Here is a 25,042-nt window from a genome sequence, read left to right on the forward strand (position 1 = left end):
GGGTTTTACATGCATCAATTGTTTGGAGCATATTTGGATATAAGTTGTCATCATTGTTTTCTAAACATTTACTTCCTGTTGAGCCCTTGGTGTCAACTCTTTTCCGCCCTCCCCCACCACCTTCATGGCCCCTTGATAAATTATAAATTATTATTATTTTCACGTCTTACACCAACCACTGTCTCCCCTCACCCGAGGTTTCTGTTGTCCCTGGGGATGGGGGGTTATGTGGTTATGTAATCAGTTCCTTCCTCCGCTCTTCTCCCCTCCTCCCCCTCCCCTCCTGCTATCACTACTCCCATTCCTGTTCCCGGATTCCGTGTGTCATGAGCTCTTCTCTCGTATCTGGACCTGTTCACGTGCTCCGGTCTAGTCCACAGTGAAAGGCAGGACTGGGGTCACAATAGTGGGGGGTGAGGAAGCCTCAGGGTAAGAGGAATATTGTGTTTCATTGGTGCTATACTGCACCCTGACTCATCAGTTCCTTGTGACCCTTTTGTGAGGGCCTGTCCCATTGTCTACAGATGGGTTTTGGGTTTCTGCTCTGACCCCTCATTCTCAACAATATGGGATTTTTTGTTTGTTTGTTTGGGGTGTTCTGATGCCTATTATCCCACCTGTCGACTCCTCAAGCACAGGCTGGTGTGCTTCCTCCACGTGACTTGTGGCTTCTCTGCTAGATAGCCGCTTGTTTAACTCCGAGCATCTAAGACTCCAGACACTATATCTTCTAATAGTCGGACACCATCTGCTTTCTTCACCACATTTGCTCATGCACCCATTTGTCCTCAGCCATCGTGCCAGAAGGGTGAGCATCACAGAATGCCAGGTGGTTAGAACAAAGTGTTCTTGCATTGAGGGAGGGCTTGCGCAGAGGCCCAAAGTCTGTCCACTACCTCAGTGAATTGCTTATAAATATATGTACATAGGCCAGGACCTCTATTTTTATGAATTAATGTATTTATGTATGTACACACTTGTGCTTATACCTCTAGCCATAGCTTTGCTTCCTAGATCTTTCCTCTGTTTCCTTTTACTTTCCTCCTGCCCCACCATCATCATAGCAAACATTTTTAATTTAAAGTTTCTTTGGTCACATGTTGGTACAATGTACTTGATAGTTCTAATATACTTAACAATTCTGGCACTCCCCACCCTCACTCATGTTTTCCTTAGCAGAGCTTTTTTTTTTTTTTTTGCTTGCCGTTTTGATTTTCTTTTCCAATTCTTTTCCAACTCAGTCATGACTACATAGTAGCAAAATAAATACTTTTAATTAGAGGAGACATAGCATCTACGATCAGGTAAAAATAAGTAGCCATTTCTCCACTATACATTTCCCTTCATACATGAAACCTTAACTCACCACTCACTCACTTTTGCTTGAAAAAATTTAAATTGAAAACAGAGTTTTAAAAAGAAAGTTAAATAAAATCTTTTTTATTCCCCCAATTTGTTAATCTAATGACAATATCTACAGCTATTTAGATGTTGACAGTTCTTGGGTGTTGGTAAGTGTTAATAAGCTCACATACTAATCTAAAAGTTGGAGGTTTGGGTGTGCCCAGGAGTGCCTTGGAAGAAAGGCCTGGAGACCTGGTTCTGAAAAACTAGCTGCTGAAAACCGTCAGGAACAGTTTACCTTTGACACTCAGGAGATCGCCCTGCGTCAGCCAACTCAACCACTGCTGGTTTTTTGTTTTGTTTTAATCCAAATTAATACACTAATATGAGAGGTTGTTTATTTAGCATTTGCTCAACTGGGTGTTGTAATGAGATCAGTTCTGATAGTGTCATAAAAGGAGAGATGGATTTCACAGCATAAATCATAATAACCACATGCAGCTTTTTGAAACACTTTGTGGACTTTCACTCTGATAGTGTTTGAAGAATCTTTTCATATTTGTGTGTCAGTCCCAGAAATATTTTATACAACTTTTAAAAAACATTCTTAGAATAGCAGAATATCAGCCATGTTGCCAAGTAAAGATTTTTTCCATGAATTCCAAGTAACATTTATCATCAAATTTTTAAAAAATATTTTATGCTTATGCTGATAGGATGTCAGGAAGACGTGTATAATACAGTGATTAATTCTTTACTTGGGAACAAAGTCTACATTTTATCTTGGACTGGAATACCATTCCTAAACAATGGAAGCTTAATTTAGATAACACTCTTTTTTTCAATATTGACCAGGCTTTGTTTAGCTCATCTTTTATAAAGATATTTGTATGGAGGTTGAAAAAGGAAAGAAAAGATGAATCATTTGACAATTTTGCCAGTTAAATCCGTTAATAAATACTTCTTAAGAAGTTTGCCACTTTTGGTTCCTCACTATTAAATTCTCCCTCCCTCTCTCCTATTTTTATTGCACCTAATCTCATGTGAAAAGTAAAGAAAACATGATTAGTACTTAGGTCCTGTCACTTCCAGACCAATTATAAGCTATTCTGTATAGCATTCAATTTTTTCTTTTACAAGAAAAGATAGTAGAGTCAACTAATATTAAATTGACAATATGTGGTCACTTTGTCCCTTCACAATAGTAATTTTATAAACTAATATATTGGAACCATGGTGATGGGTGCTTTATAATTGTGGGCGTTGTTGTTAAATTAGCTGTTTTAATCACATCCAAATCGAGGGGGAAAGTCAGCATTATTTAACTCAAACGCAGCACAATTCTCACTCTGTCCACAGAGATGGTTCACGACGGAGAACGGAAGTGGCTGTCGCTAAGCAGTGTGCAGATACGGAGTGAGGGGTGTGCCGTGAACACAGAGGGCATGATGCCATGTTCTTGTTTTCTTAGGGGGGTTCCCTGCTCTCAAGCTTGATTAGCTCTGCCAGAACTTTCCCTTCGTTTTCGGTCCTCAGAGCTAAAATCACTCTTATGTCCTGAGTCCCCTGATCTTGATGTTGCTCTTCCCATTTAGGCCTGTCCTTATGAGAACACAAATTTAATTGGTTTTCAGGCAATTTTGCTCTCATCCCAATACTCACCTGCTGAATAGGATTTAATATTCTGTCCTACGCACTCGACAAAAGATCTGTAAGGGAAAGAATCTGCCCTCTTGCTCAGGGTTATATCCCTTATGCCTAAGAGAACCTGGACGTTTCTAGGACGCCACGGGTATTCAATCGTTTGGAATGTGTGGTGGAGAGAGAAATCTTCAGGAAGCTATTCTGACTTCTAACCATCACAAGTAATAAAGGGAGACGTAGAAGAGGTTACTTGCGTACCATCCAAAAAAAACTTCACCAAAACAAAACAAAAAACCCTCCCAGAAGCATCTGCATGCTTCCCTCTCTGCCACGGGTGCCCGAGCTGAAGTCCCCTTGGAAAGCAGTAAGGAAAGTCACACTTCCTGTGATGTGTTGGTGTTTTCGGGTACACACTCTGGAGCTCTTTGGAAGATTAGGAGAAGGCTGCGTTCTGAATTTTCCTGTGTGGATTCATACTAGAAATTATGTACGAGGGGTTTATTTGGGGACCTGCTATGTCTGAGGACATAGGCAGATGAAAGAATGGGACATCATAATTTTAATTCCTAATGTTTCATCTCCCTTTAAACAAAACCGGGGGAAATACTGGTTCTATAAAACTAGCCTTTACAATTTAGATTTAATATTTTTCACACATCAAAAAATGTTTTGGTTTGGATTGCAAGCCATTTCTGAAACACGAGTACATAAATGGTGATTCTGAAGATGATGCTTCTCTTCAATGGCCTGCTCTTCTCTTGGAGGGCATCTAAATATTTTGCATTTATTTTCACAGGAAAATAATTCTGCATGTAATGAACAGAATTCCCAACTTCCATCGCCAACTGACTGTCCATCACTCACCCTTACGAAACAAAGTTCGGTAACATTCCACAGCTCTGATCCAGAACAGATTCGACAGAGTTTGCTGACTGCAATCCGTTCTGGAGAGGCTGCTGCTCACTTGAAAAAGGTAAGCTATCTGTAGCAGGTGGGTGGCAGTGGGTTTATCTGCAACAATGTCAAGCTAATCGTTAAAGGGGGAAAATGTGTTCTTTCCCCAGCTTTTGAATCTGAATAGGGACTGTACCTGGAATGACCCTTTTGTGTTGGGGTCATGACTGAAGTGTCAGCGTTAACAGGGCTTACACACTGAAAAGGATGCCCAGTCTGCTTTCCAAAACACAGGCCAGGGGCAAAGCATGTATTTATATATACAGAATTTTATATATACGTGATTATATATACAGAGTTTGCTGGACTTCTAAGAAAGTAAATGAACACGGAAAAATTCTTTAAAAGGAAAATACCTCTCTATTCCCCCTAACATGTACTAAAGATAAGAACAAACCCATAAGTTTTGGCCTCAGCTCCTGTAGCGATCTAAAAACCAAACTAGTAACCCCGGAGGGCAGACTAGGCCAGTCCCCTGCCGCCCCTCCCCCAGTAAGATGCCCCAGGCTTTACAGACACAGACCGCCCCGCCTGTCCCCAGAGCAGCTCATGGCTTCAGACCGCTAACATTTCAGTGAGCAGCCAAGTGCTTCCTCACTGCACCACCAGGCTGGTTTTAGCAATAAACTTACTACTGTGTAAGTTTACACAGTACTGTAATCCATGTTTGTGAAATCCATGTTTCACAAAGCAGATAAAAAAATCGGGGGAAATCTGGAAAACTGAGATATGAAATCTTTGCAGGTGAGTTCCCTATTCCATCCCCTGCATCCTCTGAAGGAGGACTGGTGAGGTCCTGCAGTGGGCAACAGCATGTAGACTTCCTGGGGGCTGTGGTCTCCCTGGGGGTTGCCCTGGGGGTGCTGTGGTTATGTGATGGGTAGCGAACTGCAAGGCGAGCATTAGCCGGAGCTGCGCTCAGAGTTGCCATGAGTCAGCATCGCCTCAGTGGTAGGGAGCTTCGTTTGGGGATTTTGGAATCTCTCGTGAAAGTCATCCACCTTCACCGGTTCCAAGTTCCTCATTGCACATGCTTGGTTCAAGGGCCTCAACAACCAGCAGAAGGGAAGCAATCACTGTTCACTGACTCCTGAGACTGCCCACATTGTATTTCTCTCCTCTAAGCATATTAGAAGCTATTTAGAGAAGAGTGAGAGATTTATTAAGCCAAAAACATTGAGCTTGACAGGGAAAAAAAACAACCTTGTGTGCAAGAGAAATTGAGTCTGGAAAGGAGCACGGCTGCTGCACGGGTAGAATGAAAGCCGAGGGGCTCCCTGGGCCCACACTGGCTGGGTTGATGGCCTAACGAGGCTCCTGTTAAAACGATGTGGAATAACGCATGAAGGCCGGGTTCCTCGGGATTTTGAGCTCCCATCTGGGACCCAAAGACGAATAAAGTAAAGCTTCTGCCTTCTGGCCATTCACCACCTAAGCTAGAGAAATAGTGCTCCATCAGCTCCACAGGAGAGTTATGTAACTACGCAGAGACTGATTAGAATCCCTTTGTACTCCCTCGGCACACATCTTCCTTCCTCACTGTCAGTGAAGTCATTGCAGATGCCTGTGCATCACACTGAAATTTTCTCTCCTTCAGTAGGACAGAACTACTAGCTTATAAGTCTAAATACTGCCAGTTCCTAATTTTGTTAGTGAAAATCTTTAGTTCATTTTATTTAATTAAAAATGGACATGGGTTCTCGCTTCAGCAGCACATATACTAAAATTGGAACGATACAGAGAAGATTAGCATGGCCCCTGCGCAAGGATGACACGCAAATTCGTGAAGCGTTCCGTATTTGGGGGCAACGAAATGTATAAGGGTGCTTTACTCAATAGATGTATATATGGATTGTGATAAGAGTTGTATGAGCCCCAATAAAATGATTTATTAAAAAAGAAAATATTTCTTAACTATTTCATTCAATAACTATTAAAGTTAATGTTAAAACTTTTAAAAACGGACATGGTATCTCTTAAACCTATAATGCCTAAATTTTTAATTCAGGAAAAAAAAATTTTTGGTTTTATTCTTCACTTTCATAATTATCAATATATATTAATATATACATTTAATTAAATGTCACGAACACGTCGCACTCAGCTTTATAGGGTTAAAATTCACACTATCCACATATATACAAATATATATACCCAAAAAATGGCTTCAACAGTAGTAGAATTAGACAAGTTTGGCCCAAGTCCAGGCAGATTCTAAGTCCATGAATCCCATTTTAAACTGGAGGACTTTTCTGACGTACGTGGCTTCAGGAGGATGATAGACCCTAGATTGTAGAATACCAGAAGCTAGCGGCTACAAAGAAGGATCAAGGCATGGTTGGCAGGCTAGATGGTAAGTCAGATGGCAGGCTGCTGATGGCTTCCAAAATTAGCAGGCAAGTTTTAACAAGCCTACAACCACCGTCCATCCATAGGTAACCACAAATTATAAAACTTTTATAATTAGCAGGCCATTGACTCAACTCCAAAGAACCAGAGGTTAATGGGCTAGATGCAGGATCCAGGCCCAGCAAAACACAGAAGGCTTTCCCACTGTGTCCACTTATATAGGAAGTAGGCCACACCCCCGAGGAAACATCCTTTCAATTGCATCATGGCTGTGACCTGAGTAAGGGCCATTGACTTCCACCCTAATCTTATAGCTGATTGACTGTCATTATGGAGTTGATTGCATTGTGTTAGTTTCCATCATGGAAGATTGTTGAGTAGTAACTGCCAAATCACTGAGAATCCTGGCCCAAGCACACCGCCATCCAGTGAGTTACAATTCATAGCAACACAGTAGGACAGGGTAGTGCTGCCTCGGTGAGTTTCTGAGACTGTAACTCTTTATGGAAGTAGAAAAGTGCCTGGTGGTCTTGACCTGCTGACCTTGCAGTTAGCAGCCCAATCAGTAGGTAATCACTATGCCACCAGAGTCGAGTTGACATAAAATCTGTCACAGTAATGCCAGCACAGGTAGTCGACTACTCTTCAAAGTCAAGCTGTCCTTATAAAGATCGCAGTAGCAGTAGCCGGGGGCTGTGAGTGAAGAGTTACTGTGTGCGTGTTCAGTTAAAGGCTTGATGGTCCAAAGCTAGGAGTAGGGTAGGGCAAATTAAGTGCTTACCTCAGGAACACAACTGAAGCTCAACTGTCGAGATAAATCCTAAAAAAATGACCCAAATTCATGTAAAATCTGCAATAAAGAAAAGGCTCAATTTTTTTTTCTTAGATAACCAAAAGACCCATAGGTTCTCTTAGCATGGGTAGTAGGGGCTAGGTACGTTCGCTTCCATCAGGCTGTACATTTAGACTTAGTGCACGCTTCCGTGGCTCTATTTTTAAAGAATTGTGAGAGGTGAAAATGAACACAAGCAGCCTCTAATTTCTTGTGGTTTTTGCATTTAAGTTCCCTATTTCTGTTCTGTACTGAACAATTCTCCTAATTTGTTTTAAATCTTGATCATTCTTTTGTAGAACAATACTTACATTGCCAAATAAAATCGGTAGTGATTTTGACAGTGGGTTTAGATTGTTCATCAGAAAATTGGCTCTTTGCTTGCCTACATCTTGGCACCCAAATGTTCAATTTAACTCCAGGTATCAACCTGCCTATGGCTGTGATTCTTACAAAAGCAATTACCCACCATTATCATGGTTAGTTCAGATTGGAACAATTATCTAGTTGATTGCTCTAATGTAAATGTAGTCACGAACGTGCCCTCCCTTCCCCCCCCCCCCCCCCGCTTTTTTCATGTTTCTTAACAGTTTTTCCACTTCTTAGTTCCATGTCGTCCCAGAGTTTAATCATTTCTTGTTGTAAAGAGTTACTAAATCTAGCTCAGTATTCACTAAATTGTATTCTATGGTGGGATTTATATACGAGTCAGGGAAGTTTTTAGTGAGAATAAAAAACAAATTGTGAAACCTGTTTACTGTTGAACCTGTGCTGATACTGAAACGTCTTCGCTTTTGGTACTGGATGCTTTGGTACTTTGGTGCTTGAACTTCTAAAAATCTAGTTATCACACTCTTCAAAATAGAACATAGACTTATTAACAAATGAACATCTGAAAACGAAAGGATGTGATATTTAGCATGTGATGCTTTATATTTCTTTATAATATAAAACACATCTTCTGCTAGATAGAGTCGTGCAGAGAAAAAAACTAGATATGTCAGCCAGACTCTTGCTTACTTTGCTTCGTTATCGGCTCTCTCCCCCTCCCCTTATTTACTTGGTTTGAACTTGATCAACTAAAGCCTCTCATGGTAACTGTCTAGCTTGACAAGTTTATTTTCCTTTTCACAAATTTATACTGTTGCTAGGCAGAATCTTTTGTGCTCCGGTTCCCCTGCAAGAAGGTAATTTGCAATAATAATCGGCAAGAAGGTGTGTGGTTATGAATCTAAGTTAGTCAAGTATCTATAGGCAAAATCATTTTCTTAAAATATGTTTATTTTGTGTGGTCTATATGTGCATATATGTAATATGTAATGTACAAACATGCATAGTATGTTTATGGATAATATCAACAGTAATTGCATTGTTAGGGTTTAGAATCCAGATGATTTTTCTGTACACTCTTTAATCAGGCTAGAATTTCAAGCTTTGCGAAATTCTTATTTTGATGTTTTTTCATTGATTTGATGGCAGTCAGTTTGATTTGATGGCAGTCAGTTTGATTTGATGGCAGTTAGTTTGATTTGATGGCAGCTATAGCGTACTTATAAATCAAAGACTTTTACTGCTGAATTTTGGAAGTTAGGCATTCACTGAAAACGAACAACCCCTATGTGGTGCCATAGTTACAGCGCTCATCGCGAGCCCCGAGGTTGATGGTTCGAAACCACCTCCTGCTCCGCGAGAGAATGGGGTGGCTGTCTGCTTCCTCAAAGATTGCTGCCCCGGAAACCTTGAGGAGGAGCCGTGTGACTCCCGCAGGCTCACTGGGAGCAGAATTGGCCAGACAGGCGTTTCCATGAGGTTGCGGTGTTGGAGTCAGAGACTTGTTTACATGTCTTTTCTATGGGAACGTTTTAAAAACTAAGGACTGTTTTTCTTATACATGAGGGGTCACTGAGAGAGGATGTCCAGGTTAATGCAAGTGGAAAGCATTGTGGCTTCTGGAATTTATTTTATTCTACCACTTTTGCCAAGGGAGAATGAATTCGGGAGTCAGAATTAATTTAGCTGAAAGTGCTCTTTAACAGCTTGCCCCGCAGTCTGCTTGGGCTCTTGCTCATTGTGTTGATTTTGAAAAGATGAAGCAAGTTTATGGATTATTTAACTTGTTTGTTGTGGAAATAACAACGTGCTCATTTTTTAATTTCATGGGAGAGTGAGCATTTATTCTTGATGATTGAACATTTATTGAGTCCTAAATACTACATGTTAGCTTTTGCAGTTAAGCAAAAGTTAAAATGTAATTATTGACGATGAGACAGCTGTCCCCTTTCAAACTGATGGGTGCAAAGTGTGTTTGTTTATTTATTTCCCCTTAGGTTGCTGTTCCAGCACGTACAATGTCAGTGAATGGGAGATCCAGAGTCAGCCATCCCACAGCTCCTGATGCGGAGGGGCGCTGCTAGAGGCTTCCCGACAGACTGCCCGTGACCACCTCCACTGCACACCCTGACTTGCCTCGAACGGAGCATGTTCGCAAATGTATATTCAGATATGGACTAATATATTGTCTAGTAAAGTATAAGAATTTTCTCTGTGGCTTTGAGAGTTCATAATTTATCATTGTTTTCTTTTGGTCTTCTTTGCCTTAAGAACTGAATATGCTGCTTAAGAATGTAAGACAAGGTGTAAATGGCGTTTCCTCTTTGAAATGACAAGTGCCTTTTGTTGATTTCTTTAGTTATTGACGCCTACTCGATGATGGTGACTTGGACAAAAGAATAAGTTAAGATTCATTCATAGGCTTATGTTTGTTTGACACGCACATTGCTAGATAAACACATTTGGCATTTGTTGCCTCACTGTTCCTGTTTAATTGGAAACATAAGTTATCATAAAGTCTGTTTTGTGCTGGAAGAAGGATCCAGAAAATTAGTAATATCAAATAAGTGTATTCAGTTCAACAGTTATTTTTAACTGTAAATCAGTTAGTATGCAAGATGTTATTTGTATGTTTTTTATGTAATTGCAAAATCACTGTCAAATTCACGAGCTGCTCATAGTGGATTAATATTTTATTAACATGAAACACTTTGTTTTTTTTAATCTTTAGAACTCAAATGCACAAGGAGACTTTGAAATGTTTTCTGAATATACTGATGACAGTATTGGCACCCAGCTATTACACATGCTAGGTGCCAGAGCCTTAAAAATCTTCCTGTGACAATGTTGATGTATTGTGACAGTTGTCTCACATTAGTATGTAGAGAGGAATAGGGCTTAGTTTATGTCCATATTGGAAAAATTAAAGACTCTTTGGAAATTCCAGAAACACTAGTTTTAATTCACATAAAGTTATAAAGTTATTATGCTAATATGTTCAGATGCTGATAGTCTAAATAATAATATATATTTACATTAAAGCTGAAACTTAAGGGAAAAATTGCCTGGCTTGTTGGCATATATTCTGTGTCTAGAGTGTGTTGGTGTTTGGCCCTACTTTCTTAATTGTTCGCTTTCTCTAAGGGCTGGTATGACAAGCAGAATTTGCAGTAAAATTGGTTGTCACTAAAGCTACTGAAATATCTGCCTCTTTGGAACATGTGCTGATTTTCCCCCCTGTTTAATAAAAGCAAACTATAATTGGAGTGCTTTTTTTAAAATGTATTACATATCAACTAGGCTACTTCTGTATCTCTCTTCATGAATACTTCTCTATCAGCTGGACAAGTAAAAATAAGATCTAGTAGTTATCAGGGCTCCCTCATTTACAAAACATACATGTATCTTCTCAGGGTTCTTGAGACTGTGAATTTATACAGGTGCAGCCAGCTTCATTTTTCCCCTCAGAGGCACTGTGGACTTTGAACTGCCAACCTTACGGTCAGCCGCCCAACTCAGAAACACACTCTGCCACCAGGGCTCATTAACAACTAAAACCCCACTGCCATTGAGTCGAATTTGATTCCTCACGGCCCTGTAGAATAAAGTAAAATTGGTCCCTGGGCTATTGGGCTTATAAATCTTTACAGGAACAGATAGTCTCATCCTTCTCTGGAAGAGTAGCTGATGGATTTGAACCACCAACCTTGCAGTTCGGTATCCCAACCCAGAACCTGCTGCAGCACAAGGCTGCTGTGGGTAAGAAAGTCAAACTTACTGCCATCCAGTTGATCCTAACTCTCGATGCGGGGCCCCTGTCTGAGGTTTCTGAGGCTTTGTCAAGCTGTATAGGAGCAGACAGGATCCTCCTTCTCCCACTGAGAAGCAAGTGGGTTTGAACTGAGACCTTGCAGTTAACAGCCCAATACTTACCCAGCAGCGCAATCAAGACTCCAAACCAAACCCACCACCATTGAGTGGATTGTGATTCATAATTTCCCTACAAGCCCAAATAAGCACTGTCTTCAAGTCAATGCCAGCCCATACTGGCCCAGACAATGTAGAAGTGCCCCTATGGGTTTCCAAGAGTGTATCAGGACTGGGGAATCTCTCTGCCAAGGACCATTTGGGTTTTTATCATGTCATTCAATGGGCTGCATGGTCAAACATTTCGTGAATACCCCTAATGCAGTGTCTGGAACCTCGTCTCTTTAGGGAGGTGTGTGACCTTGTGAGCCTTATCAGCTGCCATTCGCCATCCCTCCTGACGTGTGTAAACAGCCTCATCTCTCTCCCTTGGGATGTCTTGGTTTCTAACGCCCGACCTTGAGGGGAGCAGCCCAACATGTAACCGACTAAGCCACCAGGGCTCGTCCTCAACCCTCCAGGCACTGGGAAAGAAAAGGTGTGGGAAGGTTACATTTGAGAACTAGCAGAGTGGGGATTTAAGTACAACATCTTAACTCCAAAAGCCATGGTCTACCTTGTAAAATGCCTTTAGCCTAGTTCTTGGAAATGCACCTTTTATTATGCCAATTAAATAAATTTGCAAAAATGAAAATATTGTGTTAGAAAAATCAAATACACAGGTTCTACTGGTACTTACCTGTGGAAACCAAGAAAGGAAGATTGGATTGAGGAAAGAAATAAGCATCAATTTTGTCATATTTTATTTTGTCATTGGAGGGGAGGAATATATAACCTAGATTTTTGTATATTTGAATATTTTATTGTAATGAACATTTTAGACTACACGGAGCTAGGGCAGTGGTTCTCAACCTTCCTAATGCTGCGACCCCTTTAATACAGTTCCTCATGTTGTGGCCCCCAACCATAAAATTATTTTTGTTGCTACTTCATAACTAATTTTGCTATTGTTAATGAATCATAATGTAAATATCTGATATGCAGGATGTGTTTTCATTGTTACAAATTGAACATAATTAAACATAATTGAAGCATAGCGATTAATCACAAAGCAACATGTAATTATATCTTGTGAAATATTTATGTGTTTTCCGATGGTCTATGGCGACCCCAGTGAAAGGATCGGTTGACCCCCCAAAGGGGTCTCAACCCACAGGTTGAGAACCGCTGAGCTAGGGGATTATGTCTCCGACATATTAAAACGTGCAAGGGAACTCACAAAAGTTGGAAACCTGGAATTAAAACAGAGTGGAAATTCTCCATGAACACGCTCCAGCCCCTCCTGTGTTCAGAGAAGCTGCTTCATCCACACTGGTCGGCAGAAAAACTTGTGCTGCCTACACTCAATGGGGAAGAGATGGCTGCCAAGTAGTTCTCTCCAGCCAGATCCTCCAGTAAGAGCAGTGGTCAGATAAAGGAATGAGCTAGGACACACTTTTAATTTCATAGTTAAATTTGGACATCTAGGAGCTTATTTTTCCCCAGTTCAGTGATTTCTTTATAATAGAAAGCTTTAAACTACCATCTAGACTGTCTGCCACAGGCTCTAAAATGAAATCGCCTCTTCTTTGCCCCCAGTATCCCTCGTCTTTCTCCAGGGATTTCTTGGATGAACATTGTGATACTACGTAATACCTAATGATGTATTTACACCCAGTACATACCTATAGGCATGTTAGGTTTTTGTGTTCTTCCCCCTAGAATCACACACTGCACATGATTTAGCAGTTTGCCTGTTACACGAGCAGTGTTTGGGGATAGCTTTTCTTTTTGTGCATGTTGTCTGTCCTGTCGTCATAATTCCACGGGCCACTCTCCCAGCATCGTTTCTCGCTAGCATCAAGTCACAGGTCTCTGTCATTTGTGAGTTGTCAGATGTCGGGCCAATTATTTTCTCTGTGCCTTATTTTCTCTTCTGAAAAATGTGAGACATAATCTGCCTACCTTGTGTAATTGACTATAAGAATTAAATGAACCTTAAAATGTTTACTTCATGGAATTCAGGTTTTGAAATTATATTAATACTGCTGAACAGGTATTATTTATGTAATAAACATCGCATTCTTTTGCGGCTTGATCCTTCCATCCAGTCTCTCTAGACGCACTGGCAGGTCCCTTCTGTATGTCCGTGGCCAACCCAAGTCTTCGAAGCAGCACCAATCCTTCCGGATACTTAGAATTGCTGTCATTTGACACCGAAGGTCCTAATTGTTTCACTTATTCCCCTAATGACCATTGACTACCCATAAAGAGAATAAACATGAAAGGCCTAAGCGTAAGCCGTTTTTCCTATGTGGATAGATGAAGTACAAGGAAGCTTGCAATGAGAGGTCTGCAGAAGACTCGGTGGTCGGAGCGGCTTCTCAGAGGCTCGTTTGCATACAAAGATAGCTCATATTTATTTGGTGTAGAGCTTCAACTGGATTTGGAGATCATTTATGTTATTTGGGCCACGTATTAAAAAAACAGAGAGAACACTGTTTTCACAAAGATCACACCTACAATTGGGGACAGAGTTAGATCTCTAGTCTTCCTTTAACAATGACTGAACTTTGCAAACAGTGAAGGAAAGGCGCCAGATTTGAAGGGACGCCAAAATGCGCATCTCCTGGGTCCATGTCGTGCTTTGGTTCCCAGTTCTCTGAGGTGTGCCCACTTCGCCCTCCGCGGCTCCACCTGGAGAGAGAGACTTTGTTTGTGGCAAGGAGAAAGACCACCCGGGCTTACTAGAAAGAACCCTCCCAAAAAGTATTTCAAGAGGAACGATGGAGCGGTCTAGGAATCTGGACAGAACCATGGTCATCTCTGCTTCCTCAGTAAGCAAAAAAATCATGTGGAAAGCTTGTAAGTTACTCGTATTGGAGGGTGCAATTCGAAATAAATGTATAATTTTCAAAACAAGTAACTTCCTTCTCCCCTTAATTTACCCCTGCATTTCTATGGAGACTTCGAGGTGGATTTTAATGGTGGCTCCACTTCCATACCTGTTGTGTGTGCACACCTTTCGCCAATGAAAAGAGAGCTCCTGTCAAGAGGGACGAACCCTGGTAGCCCAGTGGTGACTCACCTGGCTGCTCAGCAGCCAGCAGTTCGAGGCCATCAGCCACTCCTCCGGAGAAAGACACGGCTCTGTGCTCCTGTAAAGATGGACCGCTTGAGAAACTGCCCAGCGGGCAGCTCCACGCTGTCCTGTAGGGTGGCTGTGAGCGGGCTTCGGTTATGGCGGTTGGTGCTGTGGGCTAAGTGTGTTGGGCTACTAACTGCAACTCTGGGAGTCGAACCCACCAGCACTGTGCAAGGGGGAAAGGTGGGCTGTCTGCTCCTGCAGAGATGGACAGTCCCAGAAACCGTGTATGAGTCAGAGTCAACTCAGTGTCTAGGAGGTGTTGGGGGACAGAGTAGGACTAGTTGAAGCTGGAAAGGTGGCATCTCTCAGTGAGCCCAGTGGTCCAACGGCACAAGGAGGGATACTAAGAGCTGAGCTCCTGGCCCGCAGACATAAACAAGGCCAGCTGAGATCAACAGGTCCTCACGTCCAACCTGAGCTGCCTTGGGTGGGAGCAATCGAGAGAGAAGAAGGCTGTACATCTTTCTCCCTCAGAGTGGCTGGCTGGTTGATTAGCATCTGCGTCCTTAGCCCCTGTGCTTCCTGGGTCCCTTCCCAAATTAGAAATCCTTTTCATCTGTCCAGGCCAACACACTCTGACCGGAATCCTAAGTCTTTGGAAGAGCTCTTTTCTTCGTTACCCCTGTTCCATTTGTCGAGATGGATGCTCCTGCATCAATATGAATATCGCCTTAATCATTCTAGATTGATAAGTCTAACACACGCACCCTCCCCCCTAAGAGAAGGCAATCTATTTTCTTTTGCTTCAGAAACTGATTGACTCTTTGGGGCTCTGCTTTTTTATTTAAATTGAAAATTAAAGTGTTAAGTTCTATAAATGCACTAATAGAAATTTTACAAAAGAGTTCATGTGGCTGGGTCATAAACAGGAAGAGTTGCTCACTTCATCAGCAATATAAAAAATGCAAAGCAAGACCATCAAGAGATATCATACTAACCTACTGGCAAAGATTCAGAAATCTGTTCACACCAAGCGTTGTAGAATATGTGGCTTAACAGAATCTTTTATAGACTCTTAGTGGAGATATAAATTGATATTGTAAAAATAAAATGATAGACTATTATCTTATTTACCATTTGCCTATCAGTTTACCTGTCTAGATTCCTTCTAATCAGTCTCCCCCTGGACCGGGACCCAGGAAGACTTCATCAGCGGGAAGCCTTGCCTTCTGCTGTCTGAGTGAATCTAGCCAGGGGTGGGTGTTGACAAGTTATCAGAGAGGGAAGGGGTGAGGTCAGCACTCTGGATGAGAGCCGCTGCCTCTCTGGCAGCCTGTGGGGCGACTGAGTTCTGCGGAAAGCGAGGGGAAGCTGTACTGAGTCATTCTCTCAAGCTGCAGCTGCCTCCGCGTCCCAGTAACCACTTCTCTCCCCGGCCTCTTCAGAGCGCTTGGTTTTGTTAGGCCTCCTGCCCTGGCTAGTTTAAACATGTCCTATTATCTGGGGATAGTTCCTTTTCTAAATGGTCCTCCTGCTGGAGCCCACAGGTTCAACCATACAACTCAGCAAGTTCACTCCTAGGCATGTATCCAGCGAAACCCAAGCCAGTGCGTTCGCCAGCAGACATGTTCAAGAATACTGGCAATACACAAAATTAGCTAAATTAGTCCTAAAATCAACAACCCAAATGCAGTTGTCAGTTGACAAGAGAATGGATATAGGTACAGGTAGATATATGAAAATGAAATACAGATAGCGATACATAACAGCATGGATGTGTTTCAGTGACCAAAGGTTAAGACAAACTTGTAGCAAACCAGAGAATGAAATCTACAATATGATTATTATAGAATCAAGTATTATTTAAGCATACATGTTTATGATACAACCATGTAAAAATGACACATGATAAATACATTTTAGGAGTGTGGTGGAGTGAGGTGGAGGGAAGATAGGATCATGTTAGGCAAAGAACACATAGGTAAGTTATTGCTAATAGTTTGTTCTGATTTGGTGTGTTTATAGGGGTTGATTATACTAGAGATTGATTCAATGGAAATAAGTATAAACTTAATGTAAAAAATTAAAGCAAACTTAAAGAGTCTGGAATTTCAGACTCGGGGTTCCAAATTTATTCTCAAAGTAATCATCTATGTTTTTAAATTGAACCGTAATGCCATGACAGTTTTACATGAACCTGACTGAGGTGGACCACAGCAGAGATCCGGGAAAACATCAGATCCCTGACCAAAATCCAAGTGTGGGCTGACGCAGTCTGGTTCCAATGTCATGGCCACAGGGTGTCAGAATGGGAAAGGGAGGCAACGACAGCAGGATCGAGAATCAGTTACAATACAGGAAAAGAAATGTGGAGAGTTTTAAGAAGTTTGATTTTATCTCTCTAGTTGCTGAATTAATGCTAAGTGATATTGAATACTTCCCACCTCAGGTTCCAATCAGCTTACTCATTCCTGGCTGGGATTAGAAAGAAGCCCAAAGCTGCGGGCTCTCTGAGTGATGGCTAAGCGCCTGCATCTGCAGGATGACGTGTGTGCGTCACGGCTCACAGCAGATGTATTAGTTGGTCTTGGTTTTTGAACTTGTTTTTATAGTATTCTTAAAAGATATAAAGGAGACATCAAACTGTAAAGGCAGAAGAAACCCTATTCCTATTGGTAGTGTAAATTCTCACTGCTTGAGTATCAATCATTCTTAAACTCAGAACATATGTCCACAATCCACATATCTTAGATATTTAAATTGTATTCTCCTTCCTGCATTTATAATAATAATAATAATTTCAGCTAGTGAGTTTAATACTGTGGATTGACTTGTTAATCCCAGTACTCTATTTATACTACTATTTTTCCAACTTTATTTCCTATTTTTATCTTGTCCTTCAGCTCCAGTATAATTCAGGGTAGCCTATTTTTAGTGCATTCAGCGGGCCACACTGCAAGTGCTCTAACACGTCACTGTAGAGCCACGACCGTCCTGGACCTCACCTTCTCCTGGAGCAAAGCAGCGAATGGTTGTATTCTCTGTACCTGCCATTTAAAGAAGGGAGCCGCCATTTCCTAGGCACGTCTTATGACGAATACCCAGCTTGCTGTGAAAGGTAAACAATAAAGCAACAAAATAGTTCAGTCATTTCAGTATGTTGAGATCTCAAAGTGATGTCCAAAATTAGGATAAGATCGCTTTTAGTACCCCTGGGACTTTGGGCTCACTGTCCAGTCTTGCTGGCGTAGCGGGTTACATGTTGGGGTGCTGGTGCAAGGTGTGCAGTTTCAACCTACCCACGATTCCAAGGAAGAAAGCGTCTGTCTGCTCCCATGGAGACTTAAACTCTTGAAATCGCTCATGGGCAGCTCTACTCTGTCCTCCAGGGTCAGTACAAGTCAGAATCGACCTAACGGCTGTGGTTGGGGGCCATGGGAAAGTCATTTTATTTTTTAAGAAAAGAAATCAGAGAAATGAGCTTGACTTCTTGAAATTTCTCTGACAGCTTTATTTTTTAAATCCTTGCCCAGATGAGCTGTCAGTGGAGCAAGCCCAAATTCGTTTAAATACAAATTTCAAATATGTGCCTCGCATGTCTTTGATGGCTGAGTTGCTGACAACCAGCTACGGTTTTTGTGAAGGATTCACATTGGTCTCCTGGTGGCATCAGGAGGAAGTACTGACTGTGTGATTGTGTTGTGCATTGAGATCATGTGCTTGGGTAAATGGAATGCGTTTCCTTCTCCACGGCCACCAGACTGGGGTGCCATCTGCGGCATAATGTGCGGACAAACTGGGTTCCTCTTCAACAAACATGGTGCCTGGTCTTTTCATTGCTTCCCCAAGTAGTTCCGTCTCTCACAACAAAGGGCCCTTGAGCATCCTGAAGACTTGTGCCTTCTGGGATCTTCACCACCATCATGAGTTGACGACAGTCAATTCCCACTCCTGGCCTTCCTGCGTGTGTCAGAGTAAGTCTGGGCTCCTTGAGTTTCCCAGGGCTGATTTGTCAGATGTAGATCTGTCACCTCACCTTTCCTCCAAGACCCCGCCCTCTTGGGGAACTGAAACGGCCCAACCTTTTTGTCAACAGCCAAGCAGTTTCACAATTTGCACCACTTGGCAACTCCTAAGATGTAGTGAAGGAAAACAAGAATTGCTCTCCTCTGAGTCAGTGGTCATAAAGAAATGAGAAGAACCAAAGAAAAAGAAATTATACCAAGATGACTGCCCCATACAGTGGTCCTGATATGAGATTCTACTTGTTAATCACTTGATCGGGTACAGCGTGTCCCAGGCATATCAATGCTGTGGATATGCAGCCAGTAAGGCAGGGAGTAACAAGGAAAAGCGTGCTTTTGGTTGATTGCAAAGCAAGGGGAAATTGCACGTGAACATCCAGAGAGATGCTAGAGCTCTTAAATGCCTACTGTATCTCCCCTTAGCACTTAGTACAAGCTTATTTCCACAATGATTCCAATTTTTAATTAATGACTACTTGCCTGCTTTATTTTGTTTTCCAAGAAGACAAAGACTACATCATTTTATCCTCCATCTCTAATCCACAAATAATAACACCAGCTATTATTAATTTTGATCTTATTAAATGATTTATTCATATTGTTACATGTGGTTCAAGTCAATTTTGAATCATGGCAACCTCATGTGACAGCAGAAATGCTCCCACGGGAGTATCTAGACTGAATTTTCTTTTTAAACAGTTTATTGGCACTTAATCCACATATAATACAATTCTATAGTTCAATCATATTTTGGTCACTTTTCACATCAATTTCAAAATATTTCATATTATGTTCTTAGCTGCTTATGTATTAGAACACTATTATGCTTCCCAGGACTCTATTGGCTGTGAATTTGGCTGAAAATAAAATATTACCCCAGTGTCTGCTATAGATAGACAGATAGGTAGGTAGGTATATGGGTCGATCGATCGATCAATCAATAGAGATAGATAAATAGAATTGCAATCCACACTGAAGTCTGAAAAGAAGGAGGTGGGTAGAGGAGGAGGAGGAGGTGGTGGAAGAGGAGGCGGAGGTGGTGGTGGTAGAGAAGGAGGAGGATGTGATGGAAGAGGAGGAGGGAATGGTGGTAGAGGAGCAGGAGGTGGTGGTAGAGGAGGAGGAGGTGGTGGTGGTGGTAGAGGAGGAGGAAGTGGTAGAGGAGGAGGAGGTAGTGGTGGTAGAGGAGGAGGAAATGGTGGTAGAGGAGGAGGTAGTGGTGGTAGAAGAGGAGGATGTGGTGGGAGAAGAGGAGGATGTGGTGGGAGAAGAGGAGGATGTGGTGGGAGAGGAGAAGGTGGTAGAGGAGGAGGAGGAGGAGGAGGAGAGAAAAATCAAAGAAACAGCCTGTTAGCTTAAATTTGCTCAAGGTAGCCTTGGTTCCTATTGTATATTCTGCCGCAAATATCCACAAACACATTAGAAAGCAAATAACTCTTCTTTGGAATTTTAAAGTGGCTTCAAGCGTGGCTATTTCATTAGCTGATGTTAAAATACTCATTAAGTGTCTACTCTGTGTAAAGCGCTGACAGCCTTCCTGCTTCTCCATAGGCCTTTGCATCTCCTTCTACAAACCCAAAACCCACTGCTACCACGTGGACTGGCCAAATTTGTACTGATGGTGTATTTTAAATACACTTGATTGTTCCTAGCTTCCCTTTCAGTAGACATGGACGGAAAGCTCCAGATTGCAGTAATAAAACATGTGGGTGAGTGATAGAGATCCGCAAAGAGGATGCATATTTCTAAATGTGTTCGCTGGTCCTCACGTTCTGCTTTGTGAACAGTCAGGGCTGGTCAGTGCTTTTTGCGCTCATTGGTTCCATTCCAGACTACATCGTGCCTGGAGCGACGGCCTGAAGACTGCATTCCAGATCACAAACCTGGAGACTTGCTTTGAGCCCTGCCATCGCCACCAGCCTGCTGGGCACCATTACCCAGCGCTATCGCTGCGCTTCTCACAGCCTCGTTTCCCTCATTCGTAATACGAAATGGCCCTTGCAGTATTCTCTTCTAAAAAATCACTGTCTTGATGGGTCATCACACCAGTATTGTGAATTTAATAGGGACGTTTTTAAAAATCCTTTTATTGGGGGCTCATCCAATTCTTATCACAATCCATACATATATCCATTGTGTCAAGCATATGTGTACATTTGTTGCCATCATCATTCTCAAAACATTTGCTTTCTGCTTGTGCCCTTGGTATCAGCTCCTCATTTTTCCTCCTCCCGCTCCCACTCCCCCTCCCTCACGAACCCTTGATAATTTATAAATTATTATTTTTTTCATGTCTTACACTGATGTCTCCCCTCACCCACTTTCCTATTGTCCACCCCCCTCGGAGGGGGTTATATGTAGATCACTGTGATCAGTTCCCCCCTTCTCCCCCTAACTTCCCCTTAACCTCCTGGTATCCCTACTTTCAATCTGTCCTGGATTCCCTGTTTCCAGCTCTTATCTGTACCAGTGTACATGCTGTGGTTTAGACAGATTTGTAAGGTAGAATTAGGGTCGTGATAGTGGGGGGGCATTAAAGAACTAGAGGAAAGTTGTATGTTTCATTGTTGCTATACTGCTCACTGACTGGCTTGTCTCCTTCTTGCGACCATTCTGTAAGGGGATGTCCAACTGCCTACATATGGGCTTTGGGTCCCCACACCACACTCCCCCTTATTTACAATGAAGTGATTTTTGTTCTTTGATGCCCAATACCTTATCCCTTCAACACCTTGTGATCACACAAGCTGGTGTGCTTCTTTCATATTGACTTTGTTGCTTCTCAGTTAGATGGCCGCTTGTTTATCTTCAAGTCTTTAAGACCCCAGATGCTATATCTTTTGACAGCCAGGCACCATCAGCTTTCTTCACCACATTTGCTTATGCACCCGCTTTGTCTTCAGTGATCATGTCAGGAAGGTGGGCATCACAGAATGCCAGGTTCTTAGAACAAAATATTCTTGCACTGAGGGAATACTTGAGTGGAGGCCCAGTGTCCATCTGCTACATTAATACTAAACCTATATGTACATAGACCTATTTCCATGTCATCATATATAAATATATTTACATATGTACATGCCTGTATTTAGACCTCTATAAGTTCTCTTTGTCTCCTAGTTCTTTCATCCATTTCCTTTTACTTTCATCTTGTCTCACTATTATGTTCAGCATTCATTTGGGTTTCATTAATTCTTCTCAGTTACATTGCCCTTGATCAAGCCCTACCAGTCCTCCTACACCTTCCTCACCATCGATTTTAGATCACTTGCTATTCCCTTATCCCTGGGTTTCTTAACACCCACTTCCTTTCCCCTGCCTCCCATCAGTCCATTGTTTTCTCCCTTCCCCTGAATGGATTGTTTATCCTGCCTATCTTATCTAGATAGACACGCAGAGATATTAATAAGCACAAAGCAAGACAAAGCAAAATAAACAACAAAAGCAAACACAACAAAAAATAACAAACCAATGACAAAAGAAAAGCTTATAAATAGTTCAAGGTCTGTTTGTTGACCTTTAGGAGTGTTTTCCAATCAAGTCTGATGGGATGCCACACAACAGGGACATTTCTGGAGTAGCCTTTTCTCAGGGGAGAAACCCTGCCCCTTCTCAAATTCGAGATTTCACCCAAGCGATTCTATTGCTCTATGAAGAAACAGAAAGCATGATGGGGAAGTGACTTGGGTAAATGATCTCATTCAGGCGGCACCGAGGGGACAGACACTTGTCATTGCCAAGTAAGTCACATTTAAATTCCCTCAAGCCTTAAGAAATAATGTGAGGGAAAGTGCAAAAATAGCACAGTCATTCCTTTGGACCAAGTTGACGCCGAGGCCTCCTGAGAGAGCCCCAGCTGTGTGATCATCTATATGTGAAGACAAAGAATCAGAATCATCCATATTTGGCTCATAGCCCTTTTCTGTATACCAACGCAGTCATCTATCAATACGTTGTTTGCTAAGCTTTTGATACAGACAGTGCCCCAGGCGCACTGCCTTGTTGCACAGCCACAGATTGAAGATGCTTCCCCCCACCCGCCCCCTCCCCCATACAGAAAATTGCAAGAGCTCACAGCTACACTAACCCACCCAGAAGGAAAGTAGCGGCAGCTGTATCTGATAGAAACCGTGGCGGAGAACTGAGACGGACAGAGTTGCAGGGCTAGGAGGTTAATGAGCCCACAGTCCTGCTCCAGGCAGAACTGTCCTGGACCATTCCAGGCAGATGACAGCTCAGCCTCTTGGAAACGGGAAAAAGGAAAGAAAAACAAGTCATCATAGGGTGCTTCGGTAACAATTCCATTGTCTCAATGTCTTCTCCCTCATAGAGTTCTGAGAGCAACGAAAGTCCACATTCTCCTCTGTTTAATCTCATGTTGGCAGATATGTGGAATAAAGTGACAGAAACGTCAAAGACGATGGGCGTCTTACGGATGGGTCACAGAATGGGTTTCCACCCTTTTGCAGAGACCTCTGAGGAGAGAATAATTAGCAAGCCTGTGCATTGTGGTTCTAGGCACAGTGATATTATAAGCTCATGATTCGTTGCCATAAAGGAGGATTGCTCTTGCTCACGAGTCTGGAACGGAACACTGCCCTCGCACTTTATCACAAGAACCATAGATTCCGCAAACACTACCCTGGATGGATGCTTGTAATCAAAGACTCACCTTTCAAAAAATGTCTGGGGTGGGAGGGAGCAAAGAAGTATACAACTGGCATGAAAATACATGTGCAGCCTTCATTCTTTTGTTGTGGGTGTTGTAGTCTTTCAGTTTGTGGACACTTTCTAACAGATAGTACTTCCACGACTAAATCCCTGCCAGCCTTTGGCTCTGGTAACTAGGAATGATGGATGTGGTGGTTGCTTTCTATGCAGATACAAACAGAAGATTTGGAGACCAGGGTTCAGCCCCACTGTTGACTCCACAATGTGTCTGGAAGGTTGGGGGTGAATGCTTACTCTCGGATCTTTATTGCCTCCACCTGGAAATTGGACCTAATGCTATTTACATCACATTCGTTTTGGAGGATGAAATGGGAAAGCCCTCATCCGCAGCGCTTGGGCAGAGCACATACGAGGATAAATGTTAGTGGATTATGAGTGTGCTCTGTCCCACAGTACAGTCAGTTCCTCTTCACTCTTCCTTCTCCATTCTGAGAAGCGACTGAACGGGGGAGAAACCTGCTGGCTCTGCGCGTCACTGGGTGAGGTTTCTGCTTCTATTCTACCTTCCTTCTTGGTTTCCAATCTGCGCTGCCAGCTCCTGGCAGACTTACCTGGGGGCAGGAGGGCAGGATTCAGGAGGAGCCCTTTGGATGCCAATTAAAACACACGTTGAATTTTGACTTGGATTTCTGAAAATCTGAGCGTGTCGCTTTTTTGTGTTGTTAAGAACAAGGAGAGAATTAAGTTTCTAAAACACCATAGTCATTTTTAGAAAGCTGTACAGAACTGCTTTGTGCAAAGAGAACAATTCAAATATAGACTATTTTCTTAGTTCAAAGAAATTAGTAGTAAGAGTAACACGTATTCCCTGTGAAGTATGAATGCTATTATCTACATTATTGAAACAGATTTAAATAACTTCTGAAATATGTTCTGATTATATAAAACAGATATAAATGTAAGAGACTTTAAACAAACAAAACACTCCTAATTGTATGATCCAGAAACCACCACTGGTAGTTTTGGGTATAAATGCCTGTCTTTTCCAACACATCTCCTGAGAGGCAGCCTTGCTTTCTCACTCAGGTGCTGCCATTTCCTAGTTACTCCCAGGCACGTCACTTTGTTTCTCCAAGCCTGTTACAACACTTTAAACCTAGCACCAACCCACCAACTCCATACAGCTATTGCGATGGTACAAGAGACAACGCAAATCCAGCTTTCTATATTGTGTATGGAACGTAATGGTTGTGCACGAAATGTCAGCTGTTGCTATTATCGTTATTATTTGCATTCTATTTTCAATGGAAATGACAATTAAAGGAGAGGAAATGAAGTTCCCTGGAAACTTATGGGGACATAGGCTATTGGTGTCTGCTGTGCAGAAAATCCATCTTCCCATTTAACAGCAACCACGTAAGTAATGCACTGAATGCAGCAGTGGAGCCAGACACCATTCTCGTAACTGCTCCGGTATGCGCAGGGGCTCGTGGTCTCTCAGACGCCAGAATGGACATTTGGACCACAAATCAGCCAGAAGAAAGCAACATTTATTTGGGAAAGTAAGAGAAGCACCTGGCACACCAGGTGGGGATTCGATTGAGTTGCTGCTGAATGAACGGCGTTGAGGGGTTTTTATCAAGGGTACGGTATTCTGTCTACATCTCTGGGCCATACATTGATCAGTCCCGGGTCTGGTCCTATTTCTCAGGTCCAATAATAAATCTGGACATCCTCTCCGTTCTGCTGATCTTGCCTGGACATGAACAAGGAAGTATGCCTGCAAAGGTCAGTAAAAAGAGTCTTGGGTTTGATGACCAGGGAGATTAGCCTCAGCCTTGAGGTCTGAATGCTACAGGCCTACGACAGATGATCCCAGGCCATTGAGATTCCCTCTTC

General features: G+C 42.3%; 1 protein-coding gene and 1 non-coding gene across 3 annotated transcripts in view; both read left to right on the forward strand.

Annotated features, from left to right (window-relative positions):
* Positions 1-13,297, forward strand: part of COBLL1 (cordon-bleu WH2 repeat protein like 1) — a 186,127-nt gene extending 172,830 nt beyond the window's left edge. For both annotated transcript variants that reach the window (XM_075529557.1, XM_075529558.1), the window contains exons 14-15: positions 3,785-3,961; positions 9,451-13,297. In XM_075529557.1, coding sequence (XP_075385672.1) covers positions 3,785-3,961; positions 9,451-9,537 — 264 coding nt within the window. In that variant the 3' untranslated portion in view covers positions 9,538-13,297. The remainder of the gene's footprint in view (positions 1-3,784; positions 3,962-9,450) is intronic.
* Positions 5,639-5,745, forward strand: LOC142425086 (U6 spliceosomal RNA). Its single transcript, XR_012779462.1, has one exon. It is a non-coding gene; the product is annotated as a U6 spliceosomal RNA (small nuclear RNA).
* Positions 13,298-25,042: the final 11,745 nt, after the last annotated feature.

Source organism: Tenrec ecaudatus, chromosome 13, assembly GCF_050624435.1.
Source record: "Tenrec ecaudatus isolate mTenEca1 chromosome 13, mTenEca1.hap1, whole genome shotgun sequence".
Taxonomy (NCBI): Eukaryota; Metazoa; Chordata; class Mammalia; order Afrosoricida; family Tenrecidae; genus Tenrec; species Tenrec ecaudatus.